At 33.7% G+C, this 12,968-nt stretch overlaps 1 protein-coding gene across 1 annotated transcript; it reads right to left on the reverse strand.

The window, feature by feature from the left end:
* Positions 1–7,131: 7,131 nt before the first annotated feature.
* On the reverse strand, positions 7,132–11,292 carry LOC131602548 (auxin efflux carrier component 4-like). The gene is made up of 6 exons (XM_058874692.1): positions 9,684–11,292; positions 9,289–9,592; positions 9,064–9,149; positions 8,249–8,406; positions 7,841–7,917; positions 7,132–7,737 (listed from the first exon to the last, which is right to left on the reverse strand). Exons 1-6 carry the CDS (start codon positions 10,987–10,989, stop codon positions 7,671–7,673), a joined length of 1,998 nt encoding a protein of 665 aa, XP_058730675.1. The 5' UTR covers positions 10,990–11,292; the 3' UTR covers positions 7,132–7,670.
* Positions 11,293–12,968: the final 1,676 nt, after the last annotated feature.

Consider the following 12,968-nt stretch of genomic DNA (forward strand, 5'->3'; position numbering starts at 1 on the left):
GTTTTCTCCAACACTAGGAAATGTCACCACGCCAAAAGTCTTTTCACGAAGATCATCATTAACCTTTAACAAATTCTTTGTTCGAGTTAAGCTTATTTAATCATTACAACAAGAAAAATTAGGTTATGAATGTTCAAATACATTATACATTTTATCATATAAATTGAACTTTGCATTTCTTGCGTATATTATTGATAATGAATATATATAGTAAGAAAAAAGTAGTAGTAGTTCTACTAAAAGAAAACTAGTAGTGGTACCAAGAACCAACTCCCTATTACTTGATCTATTCATCACAAGCAAGCACCTCTCAACTATATGTTTGGCTCAAACGTTTTCCTCTTTAGAGATAGTGGGCGCCTACTCTCTTTTATGTGCCATTTCAATCCAAAGGTTTGATATAATGATTCTGTTTCCCTTTTTTGTTGTTTTCCCTTCACAACTGTTGTTTCCATATGAATATAATTGAATAAACCCTTTATTGATTATTAAATTGAATGGGATCATATGTGAATTGACATGAGGTTGAAGTGCTATCATTTTCTTGGTAAAAAAGTGTAGTGCTGACCGACCCAACCCTACTTTCACCCTAGTCTAGTTCTTTTTAAATGGTTAGAAATTCCACACGAATACATAAATCATTATAATGCTCAATGTAGTACTATTTTAAACAATGACATTTTTCTTTTTAAAGGATGGTGTTTATAGTTGAGCTCTTTTCTAATGGGGAATCCGAGAAGTGATTGAAGTGTTAATGGATTAAAAGTTTAGAATTTAATAGATATTGCTTTTCTACGATGGTTTAATTTTGTTGTTATTGTCTAAATTGAGATTGAATGTTATATATTTTTGTTTTTGTTGAGATAGGTATTTTATAGGTTTATTGTTGATGTTGACGGAGTTTCTTTGAGATTTAGATTGTTCTTTTTAGTTGATGTTTAATATTGTTATTCTTTAGACTGAGATTGAATTTTAATGTTGTTGAGACCCTAAATTCTAGAGATTTAAGGTTGTTGTTGTTATTGTTGTTTAAACTAATATTGAATGTTATATATTGTTGTCTTTGTTGAAATAAGTACGTTATAAGTTTATTGTTGATGTTGATGTAGTTTTGTTGATATTTAGATTTTTTTTAGTTGTTGTTTAGACTGAGATTGGATGTTAATATTGTTGTTGTTGTTATTTTTGTTGTTATCATGTTTTTGTTTAGTTGTTTTACTTAACAAAGTTTTGAAAGCTATATGTTTTGATTTAGTTATTGTTATTGAGTTTGCGATTGAGATATTGTTTTTGTGATTCTTTGTGCAACTTTTATCTTGTTGCGTCAAACATTTCAAGAGGACTTTAGAGTAACAGAAAATACAGTTGAGTTTATTATATCATGTTGATTGTTTATTTCACTAACCTCTCTTTGAACATATAACCTATTAAATTGATTTTGAAAATAATAATATGAAAAATTATGTTATTTTTTAAAAACATCTTACCCTAATCAATATTTTTCAAATAATTTGTAACTCATCATCCATCTATCGTTCTTTAATGGTTAAAATCTCTCTCAATGGTTCTAGTTTTCGTTCAACTTTCTTCTGTACTTGATCATTTTGCAAATCATCAAATTTTATGCTTTGAAGAATGAATTGGTAGAGAATGATGTGTTGAATGAATAACTTGAAACATTGAATGAGATTCTAACTATTATAGAACGAGAGATGAATGATGAGTTACAAGATCTTGAAAATCATTTATTAGTGTAAGTTGTTCTTCAAATATAACTTAATTATTCATATAATTATTTTGTAAACCAATTTGAAAAGTTATATGTTCAGTTGTGGTTTGAAGAAATAAGAATCCACATTAGATATAATAAATTCAATTATATTTTACTCATCGGTTAAATGACAAAACCGAGAGGAAATGTGTTTTTTCCATTTTAAAATTCCAAAAAGCTAAAGTGAGAATCGAACCCATGACCCTTACACCTACTCCGTTGGTGGAATTTCAACCGAGAGGTAAAGTGATGCACTTTTAATAGCGCCATTTGTTACCTCGATTATGAAACTAAGATAACACCTCATACCAACACTAATATTTTCAAGTACTTAATTTCTAAAATCGATCATTTTATTGAAAGTTGGGTCACATGAAATACTAGCTATTGGTTGGATCAAAGCGTTCCACTACACATCTGATGGATTAGACAAGCCTTCAAAATAGAAAGCTAATTTTAAATTAATATTGACAGAGTGAAAATCGTCTAAGATGTTGACTCTCTTAAAAGGTATGAGAATGTACAAGAGTCGTATATTGAGTAGATAAAAGTGTTTAACATTATAATTAAAATTGAGAGATCTTCAATATAATAGATTAGTCTTCAGAGTTACTCTATTAAACTCTGTATCTGGAATAGTTACTCTTTAAAACTCATTCTTCAAGGCCCCGAAAATTTTTTATCACGAAATCATAAATATTTAACGTGCTTTCCTTTGGAACGGCGAAGAGAATAAAAAAAGAATCAATTGGGTTTCGGAAGATCAAATATGTAGACCGAAAATGCATGGAGGATTGGGGGTGTAAGATTCTTGTGCATTCAATATCACACTTCTAAGAAAATAGGCTTGAAATTTTTTTGCAGGGAACGATTCTCCTTGGTATTCCTTATTAGCCTTCAAATAACATTGAAGGCTTAGTTCTCGATTCAACTTGGTCTGTTAACATGAGGAAATCTTTGATTTGGTGGAGGGATCTTCGAATTTCTCTAGACGCTTGTGGGGAAGATTCAAACTGGTTTAGTTGAAATATCTCTTGCAAATTAGGATGTGATACTGATATTGATTTTGGGAGAAGAAATTAGTTGGGTTCTGAACCTTTGAATAAGCTTTTTCTGTTCTGTTTGTTTGTGTGCATGATGCTAAAATTAAAATTTATGATTATGGTCAATAGATTAGTGATGCTTGGTGTTGGAATTTTGTTCTTAATCATGTTTCCATGTGTCGTGCAACAACTGATACTTATGAAGAACTGCTAATTATCATTACATAATTCAAGCCAATTTCGCCTGCCATTTATTCGTTCATTTTGTGGCGTGATTTTGGCAGATTCACCGGTTACAGACGATATCAAATCTAGAAGGAGACCTTGCTCCCGATCTGTCCTTTGCTTTAAATTATTTATAGAATTATAATACATCGAGTAACATTCTAGTTCTTCCTTGGAGGCTTTTCTTTAATAGGTTGCAAACAAGAGTCGAACTCCTCAAACATGAAGATATTAGAGGAGCTCATAACGATGTGTGTTACTCGTTCTTTGGCTCGGAAGAATCATGTGGTCATCTATTCATTCTCTGTCCAGTGGCTGCCCAAGTATGGAATCAGATCTTTAATTGGTTGGGAATTTAGTTAAGTTTAGGTGCTTTTGTTCTTGATCCTTTGAAGTCTTATGCTATTTATATGCAAATCAAGGTGGAGAAATACTTTAGGCTTCTGTTTTGGCTTGCAATGGTTTGTGTAATTTTGTTAATTAGAAACAATAATCTTTTTAACAGAGACATCAAAGATGCGAACAACATAGTTTCTCTGGTGAAGTTCATCTCTTAGGAATGGTATGGAGCAAGGTTTAAGGGATCTATTGTTTCTCAGGAAAGGGATTGGGTTTTATGCGCAATTCAATAATTTGTTATATGGTCTGGGGTTTTATTCCTCACGTTCCTTCTTTCTTTGTAGGTTTAATACCCTTTTTAGTCACATATCTTAACCTTGGGGGTTCATTTTGGTCCCTTAACTTAAAAAATGTCTGTAATGGTCCATTAACTCTTTAAAATGTACCATGTTAGTTGTAGCACCCGAGGCTAACTAGGGTAGGGAGTGGTTGACGGTGCATGAGGTATGACAATGAGACATTTATGGGGCCGGAGATGGCGAGAAGTGGTCGCCGAATTCACATCGGAATGAGAGGGATCCTGAGGCTGTGCAGGTATATGACTGTATGGTTGAAGTAATGTTTATAAGGATTGATTGGTACTACATATACCAACAAGATGTATATTCTTTTCAGTAGCCTAATAGATAAAAACTCCATATAGAAGCGTGCTTGACTTGGAGTAGTATTTGGATGGGTGAACTCTTGGAAAGTTTCACGAAAAGCGTGTGAGTGAGGACAAAACATGTTGAAAAGACTCGTGTTGGTTTTTGGGGTTAGTCGATAATCCCGAAAGCAGTATGGGGCGTTACAAATGGTATCAGAGAAGAACTTTTCCATTACGATGTGGTTCGAGGAAGAACCATTTTTCGTTAAATTAGTGACGAATTTAGCGACTGATTTGATAAAAATGACTAACATGGTACATTTTGAAAAGTTAAAAGGACTAATATGAATTTTAAAAAAATTAAGGGACAAAATAAACTTTGAGGTTAAGATACTGGATCTAAAAGAATATTAATCGTTATTTGTATTAGGTTGATTATCCCCTGTACTCGCATTAATACGATATTTGTTTATAAAAAAAAGGTTTGTCATTAGAATTGGATTCTTTGGATATGATTGTAAAACACTAATTTTTTTCAAAACACTCCCTCCGTTCCATAATGAGTGGTCTAATTGGAAGAAAAAAGTTCCAAAATGAATGATTCATTTCAACTTTCAATACACTTTTTTCAATTCTATTATTTAATTAATAAAAATTTCATCATTCTCAATACTTAATAAGAGGTATTATTGTAAAACCATTATTTTTCTCTCTTATTTTTATACATTTTTTTAATACGTGTGAAATGATCAACTGAATAACTTATAGTGGGATAGAGGGAGTAGTTAAGGATAGATGGAGTAGTTAAAATCTAATCAAAATATGGACTTCTCTCGTTAAATAATGGGTATTTATGAAAAATCCCATTAGTTTAGTATGTTAGGTTTATTATAAATAGCATACCAGTCTCTCATCATTGCCTACTGCAAATCCTAATTTAGGTTCAGAGGGTTACTAGTTATTCTTGTAATACTTGTAACCTTGATTAATAGAAAAAGTAAATAATAACATTTATAATCAATCCTTGTTGTTCTTCTTGCTTCCCATTGTGTTCCCTATTATACTTTATTCTTAGCATCGTTTTCACAACAAATTTGTGTGGTGAGCATGGAGAAGATGCCTTTAAAAAAGTATGAGATTGAAAAGTTCACTAGAGTGAACAATTTCGGTCTATGGAGCTAGAAGATGAAAGCCCTACTGGTTCAGCAGGGTTGTTTGGAAGCATTGAAGGGTGCGACAACTATGGATGATACCTACGAAAGATTCTTGAAAATTTTGGTATGTCTAATTCAAAGCCTGTTGTGACTCCGACAAACCCTCAATTCAAGCTGAGTATTGATCAGTGTCCCAATACTGATTTGAAAGAGCTTATATGAATAGCATTCCATATGCTAATATAGTAGGTTCTTTTATGTATGATATGATCTATACTAGACCCGGCATTGCATATGTTGTAAGTCTCGTAAGCAAGTACATGGAGAATCCTGGAAAGGCTCACTGGCAAGCATTGAAGTGGATTCTAAGGTACATAAATGAGTCTCTGAACAGAGTCCTTATTTATGGTGGAGCATTGAGTAAAGATTGTAAAGTAGTAATAGAAGGATATGTCGACTCTGATTATGCAGGTTGTATGGATTCTAGAAAATCTATTTTTAGATATGTTTTCGATATGTTTAGCACAACAATTAGTTGAAAAGCAACACTTCAGAAGGTTGTTGCTTTATCAACCACTGAAACAAAATATATTGCTTTCATTGAATTTGTGAAAGAAGCATTGTGGCTTGAAGGTTTTGCTAAAGAACTGAAACTTCAACGTCGATGTATCACTATTTAATGTGATAATCAAAGTGTTATACCCATGTCGAAGAACTCAACATATCATGAGCAAACCAAACATATCGATGTGAGGTTGCATTTCGTCAGAGGAGTAATCGAGCGTGGAGAAGTCAAAGTGCTTAAGGTTTCGACAAATTATAATGGTGCTGATATGATTACCAAGATATTGTCGAGTTGCAAGTTTTTTCACTGTATGCAGTTGATAAAGCTGCATGACGAAGGCTAGTTTGTTCTTTGATATTAGAGTTTGTTCCAAGGTGGAGATTTGTGATATATTGGATCGAACTCTAGTGGGTCGAAGGGTAGCTTCTGGTTCAACAGGATTTATGCATGTCGTCAAAGTATGTTCACATGCTGGTGTCGAAGAGTGTTCTAGTATGTGGGGGTCGAAATGCTAGGGTTGTTAGTATTTCGAATTGAACTTGTTTGTTATGTCAAATTATTTAAGTTAGCTTATACCCTAAGTTAGCTTGTAATGAGTTTTTGTGAAAAACCAATTAGTTTAGTATGTTAAGTTTATTATAAATAGTATACTAGTCTCTGATCATTGTATACTGTAAATCCTAATTTATGGCAAGAGAGTTATTTGTTATTCTTATAACACTTGTAATCTTGTAGTGATAGAAAGAATAAAAAATAACAGTTATAATCAATTCTTTTGTTGTTCTTACTTTCCATTATATTCTCTATTATACTATATTCTTGACATCATTTTCACAACACATATCAAACCATCTAGTGTTTGTTGCACAATATATTGGTTGCTTTCACCCTCGTTTAACTCTTCATAAAAGTGTTTTAACTCTTCATAAAAGTGTTGCTGACTATAAGCTACTTACTAGCTAGTTACTAGTTAGTGTTGTGGACACATCAATAGCCGAAAAGCTAACAACTTGTTTGCATTCAACGAATCACTAAACTTCAAAGGAATAGTTCACAATTCCTACTTAGTTGAAAAACAGTGTTCTTTTTGACATTTCAACTCTCACTTTCTCACACACTCTCGTGGTCCCAATTCAACTTTATCCAAGAATCTACTTATCCTAATGCCGGAAAAGTAACAAAGATGACTTTTTCTAGTTGCTTTTTTTACTTGATCTAATGAAAAATTGCAAAATACTAGTTCAGTCACGTAACTATAAGTAAAGAAAAACGACAAACGCAAATAATTGCGGGATCTGAGGATGATGATCAAAGCTCAAAGACAAAAGAAACAATAGTGGTCTAATAATGAAACTTAAAGAATAAAGTAAGCAAAAAAGTTATAATAATTTAGAAAAAGAGTCTTCCTTTTATATTCCAATTTCATTTCTCTACTACACATTTGGTAAACCATAGACAAACAATACTTTTACTAATATAAAAACTAGCACATAAAATCTCTTTGTTTTCTCATATGCTAAAATAGTACTAATCAACAATAAACAATGATCAAAATAGAAGAGAGTCATTTCTAGATTTGTTTGACTCTTCTCACTTGCCCTTGTTTTCCTCTCTTGTGTTTCTCATATTTTTCTACTAGTACTTCTTTTTCTCTGGTCTTGAAAATTGTATTTGTGTGCATGGCTAGAATTCTGAGAACTTGAGTTAATTGGTCGAATTTTCTGAAGTTCCTTAATTTTTGGAAATTCGAAAGAATTTTCGCTGGTTTTTTAGGATATTAGGTGATGATTTTGGTCTTTCCATCGAGAAAAAAATCGCATCCTTGCTATATAACAGCACAATCCACACCGGTCACGAAGAATGGTTGCATACTCTCAAAGTAAAAAAAAATCAAAAGAGATGGCCATTCTTTATAGATTTACATATCTTACAAACCAAGTAATATGTAGTAGACTAGAGTAATTGGTAGTGCTATCAACATTCCAAATATAACCCTGCAATAAAAAAAATTCATTTAAGAAAAATAGGTCAACTTCTTTTTTAATAGAAAGAGTAGTTAGAAAAAAACAAACGAAGTTTAATTAATTAATGACTAACCCAGTACTAAGAATAGCCGGATGGACATTGTACTCTTTTGCAAACACAAACGGAACGATACCTTGAGGAAGTGCGGCCTATTTTCAACAAATTACATTTTCATAAGTCAACAATCTAAAACTTCCATGACGCACTTAAATACTACTCAAATCGTATACTTTTTATATGGTTTTAAACGGTGACATGTGAAATTTGAGAAGAGATTAAATGACGCTGAGATTTCATAATTTTGGTGACTTTAGTTATTTTTTATGATTAAAAAAGTGGAAAAAAAATGAAAATTAGATAAAGAAATTGATTTATAGGTAAAAGAAAGAATCAAAGTCACTATTAATTTTGGCGGTTTAAAGTCACCGAAACCAATACTACGATGATAGAGTGGAAATTCACTAAAAATAATTAATTTACCTGAACAATAGCTACGCGTAAAAGGTTGCCACGCAGGCCAACAGCAATGGAAGCCGCTGCCATGACAGCCGGACCAGTAAGAAATCGAACAGCCATAGCAAATGAAGCAACCGAGTTCCCACAAGCAATCATCTTAGGTTGTAGAGCCATAAACAAACCTACGCACATGTCAAACAAAACAAAACAGTTACATCCTCCATTTTTACCCAAAATGGAACAAGATCAGAAAATATCCTATCCACAACTCACATCCACATTATCCTCATTGAAAAATTCTTTACAATTTAGTGTGTGAAAAACTATACATGTATGATGTAGTATGGCCTGATTAATGAAATTCGACCTTTACCAAATTTTGGTCCCAAAATTGAACCGGTCCCTATGACGAAACCCCACATGTCGGGAACATTGCACTGTCACAACGCAATTACAATCCCCACGTTATCGTTTAGTAAACATGTTCATTGGCTATGTTACATTGTAACAAACTCCAAAATAATGAATGGTCACAACTAGTTTCGTTTCTTTTCTTTCCCCCAAATCCATAATTCCCTTTCATAGTAGACTCATCATACCATGTTACTATGTACCTCCTTCATCGTTTTGTGATAATTGTTACTATATTTTTCAATATTAAAAAAAAGAATTTACATTACAACCATCTCTATTTTATTGGCTTTATTAGATAGATACACTGAAAATGGAAAAGGATGCAATAATGTTGTTTAATGTAAAAGGGGAAAGAAATTGGATAGAAAGGAAAAGAATGAAATTATTGTAGGAGTAGGAATTTGGAGAAAACTGTGACTACTCACCTAAACTGAACATAGCCATTCCAAGACCAGCATCAGACAGTATGGAGATTGATTTCTCTATTATTTTGGGCATATGCACATGCCACCTGCAATCATAATTAATAATTATCAAACCAACCTTAAATTAAGATCATTAATGTAGTACTTATAAATAATCCAAGAATCGAAAACGAGTTAAATTAATATATTTTGTGGTTAATTAATTAAAACTTGAGTTTAGTTTACCTGAAGGCTACTAGGGACCAAATGACACCAATGAGGCTGGAATATGTGTTTGGGTTGCGGATTAGCTTCCGCCAAACCATGATCAATATGAGACGGGTCATTACGCTTGCCGGAGGCATGTGTTTTACGGTGGTGGCACCCGCGGTTGTCGGGTGTAGCTCCGCGGTTGAGCTTGATCCTAGTTTGTTCAGCCCGGCGGGTTCTTCTTTCTCTCGGCGATCTTCTAGCCGGAGTTCTTCTTCTTTTACTGGAAACTTCAAGTCTTCTTCACCAAACTCTGTTTCTGGCCTAGCTTCATTTTCAACTAAAAAATAACAAATCAAAATCAAAATCAATCTCATGTTTCATAATCTCATTAATTTTCTCAACAAAAATAAAAATCTACATTTATATACCTTTACTGGTGACCCCATTTGGAGGATGGTCATCAGGAACCAACATTCTAATCTCCTTAGCACCTTGTTCGGAGCGTCCAGATTGATCAGACACTCCGTAATCAGCCGCTCCACTTCCAAAGACTTGAAGCCCACTAGCTTCAGAAACCGGCGACGCACTAGAGCTCCACACAAACATGTGAAGCTCTTTAGCATCATGGCTCGTTTTAGAAACAGCACCATTGTTGCTAACTGTTTGTGGTTGTGCCTGAACCAATTGCTGTGTCTGTTGAGAAAATTGCTGCTGAGAGTTTTTGCTAATACTCTTGCTCAATCCAGAAGAAAATTCTGGGTTTGGAGCCGGGTAAGTAGCTGTTGCCGGCACATTCTGTGCCGGATAAAATCCAAATTTCGGAGAGCTCACCACCAGTGCCGATGCTGCTGCTGATGCTGGTGCTGGATTCTCTTCGAAATTAGATGGTCTCGGAGTAGGGCCACGTGACGTAGACTGAACGGAATACACATCCGCCGCACCAAAATTAGAATGTCTCGGCGCATAACCCATCATGGAGTAGAAATCCGTATGGTTAAAATTCGAACCTCGCGGCGTCGCGTTCCTCGAAGAGCTCAAACTATAAATCTCAGCTCCGGTGAGATTCGACGGCCGAGGAGTCATCATAAAAGACCTCCGGGAAGCATTGGATTTTCTGACATGAACATGAAGCTTACCATCATCACCAACCTCCGCATCCGTTTCAAGAAAATCCCTTCCATCAAGCGACACAACATCAGAATCAACTTTAAAGGAAACAATAGAAGCAGCAGTTTCCGGAAACTGTTCCATGATGAGAAGCTTCGCGCCACGGTACTCAAAAAGGAACAAAAGAAGCGTATACCAAATGATACACTGAAGAACCACAACCTGAACCATAAGCTTGCCGGAATATTCGCCGTACATAGCTATAAGAAGCGGAATCCCCATGACCAAAGTGTTCGGCAATGTGGAAAGAGAGAAGATTGTGATCATCCACTCTAAGCTTCCGTTAGCGGAGAAATTAGTCCATACAGTAAGTGCTAAGAGCATGATGATTTTCTGAAGTGTATCCGCCGCGATGAAACGGAAGTTCATCGCGTAAGGATCGTTGGTGGAGATGAAATGGAAGGAAAGAAGTGGTACGGCGAAGATAGCAACGAACCGGTTTATGCCGGAACATTGGTCCGGTGAGAATATTTTCCACCACCGTACGGAACCGTAGGCTAAGATCATGGCGACGTAGAGGGGAATCACGGCGGTTAAAACGGTGTATAGATCGTGCCAGGTTATCATGGCTATTGGAAATGGCGGTGGAGGTGGGGATGGTTGAAGGGTAAAATGGGAATAAAATGGGAGAAGATAAAAACCGTTAGTTAACTGAACTAGTTAACTGGTGACTGGTCTGGAGAGGGTGTACTTTGGTTGTTGTTGAGATTTTATAGTCTGCAGTCTGCACTGCAGAACTGAACTGATGTGTTTCAGATTTTGGTGATGAAGCAACTGAACTTTGAAGAGAGAGTGTCTTTGTGAGAGAGAGAATTTAGACATGAAAATAGAAGTAACTTCTAGGGTAGAGATATAGGTGTAGGAAAAAACGGAAAAGATGGTTATATATATATAAGACGTGGATAAAATGATTTTTGAACACATGTGATAATTTTATTTATTAAATTATGAAGAAAAAAAAGTCATGTAAAATAGTTTTACAATGTCAATCCGTCACAATTATGTATTCAATTATATCTCATTTTTATTTTAAAAAACTTTTAATGATATAGTTTTTTGTTGATTTTTTATTGGTTGATTTATAAAATAACTTTACACTATTATTCTCTTGAATTATTACATACTATTATAATTCACCATTTAAATAATTTATATAAATTATCTATTATATATAAATATCTATAGATTTATATTTCATTCATCTACATATTTTAAAGGATCTTTCATAATTTATACTTAAATGCACAAGTTAAAGAATCTAATAGTTCACTTATTGTACAAAATAAGAAGAGATATGATAAGATAAAGATAAAAATATGATACTACACAAAGATATAAATATGAATCTTATATGAGACATATCATAATTTTTAAGAAAATTATCTAAAAAAAATAAAATTTCTCTAGCATGAAAGAGTAATGATTACAGTAGAAGACTCTGTAAAAAATTGGTATATCACATCCTTACTAGTTTAATATTTTATTAGATAGCTAGCATAAGCATTCTCATTCGTAAAAGTATGAAATGGTTGAACTCGTCATTTCCTATAGAGAAATTTTTTAATGTTGCGTAGTGATGTCAAATATTAACATACTATGAGATAAGTTTGATAGTAGAGTTGGGGTCAGATTAACATATAAGGTCTTTGATGTTGAGTTCTTCTCCTAGAGGTATTTTTCTTTGGAAATGGCTAAGCGTGGTATTCTTAATGAGGAGATGAGAAGGAAGACACATGGTTCTTCATCTCAATCTGAGGTACTTGTCACTGAAATTAGGGGAGAAGTATGAAAAAAGAACCAAAGGATGGTAAAGAGAATAAGAGAAGCAAGTACTAACCAGGATACAAGAATGGTGTGTCATTATTGTAACAAAATATGATACATGCAGAAGTATTATAATTTGTAGAAAATGGATAACAAAGGCAAGAAAAGAGATTATGAAGATCATAATGATAATCGTGTTAGTATTGTTTATAGTGATGATCTTGTTATTCTTCGCGATCATGAGTTTTTTAATCTCGTATCAGACAAGAAGATGTGTACAGTTGACAGTGGTGCTACATTGCATGTTATACCAAGGAAGAAGTACTTCTGGTGATTTTTGAATGTTGAAGATGAGTAATGATGGTGTATCTAAGGTAATTGGTGTTGGTGATGTTTGTAACACCCCAAATTCTAGACTAATTATTTATTTAATTATTTTAGCGTGAATCTATGAGTCATTGTGAAGTATTGAAAATGTGATGATATGTTGAGTCCTTATTATGGTTTTTGATGATCTGTGATGTTTGAGATTATGATGACTTAAGTGATGTCTTGGTGATTCATCTGATGTCGTGGTGGTTTGCGTGAGGCTTATGTGTATCGATGAATTTTGGCGTATTTTAGAATAATTATAATAATAAGTGAAATTATTTTAATTAGTAAAATAAAATAATACTAGTGTTAGAGATATTAAGGGTAAGAGTGGTCATTTGTGAAGAGTAAGTGAGGGCAATATGGGAAGACCATATTAGGGGTCCTAGGGGTAAAAAGAGAAAAGAGGA

The sequence above is a fragment of the Vicia villosa genome, linkage group LG5 (genome assembly GCF_029867415.1).
Source record: "Vicia villosa cultivar HV-30 ecotype Madison, WI linkage group LG5, Vvil1.0, whole genome shotgun sequence".
NCBI classification, from domain to species: Eukaryota; Viridiplantae; Streptophyta; class Magnoliopsida; order Fabales; family Fabaceae; genus Vicia; species Vicia villosa.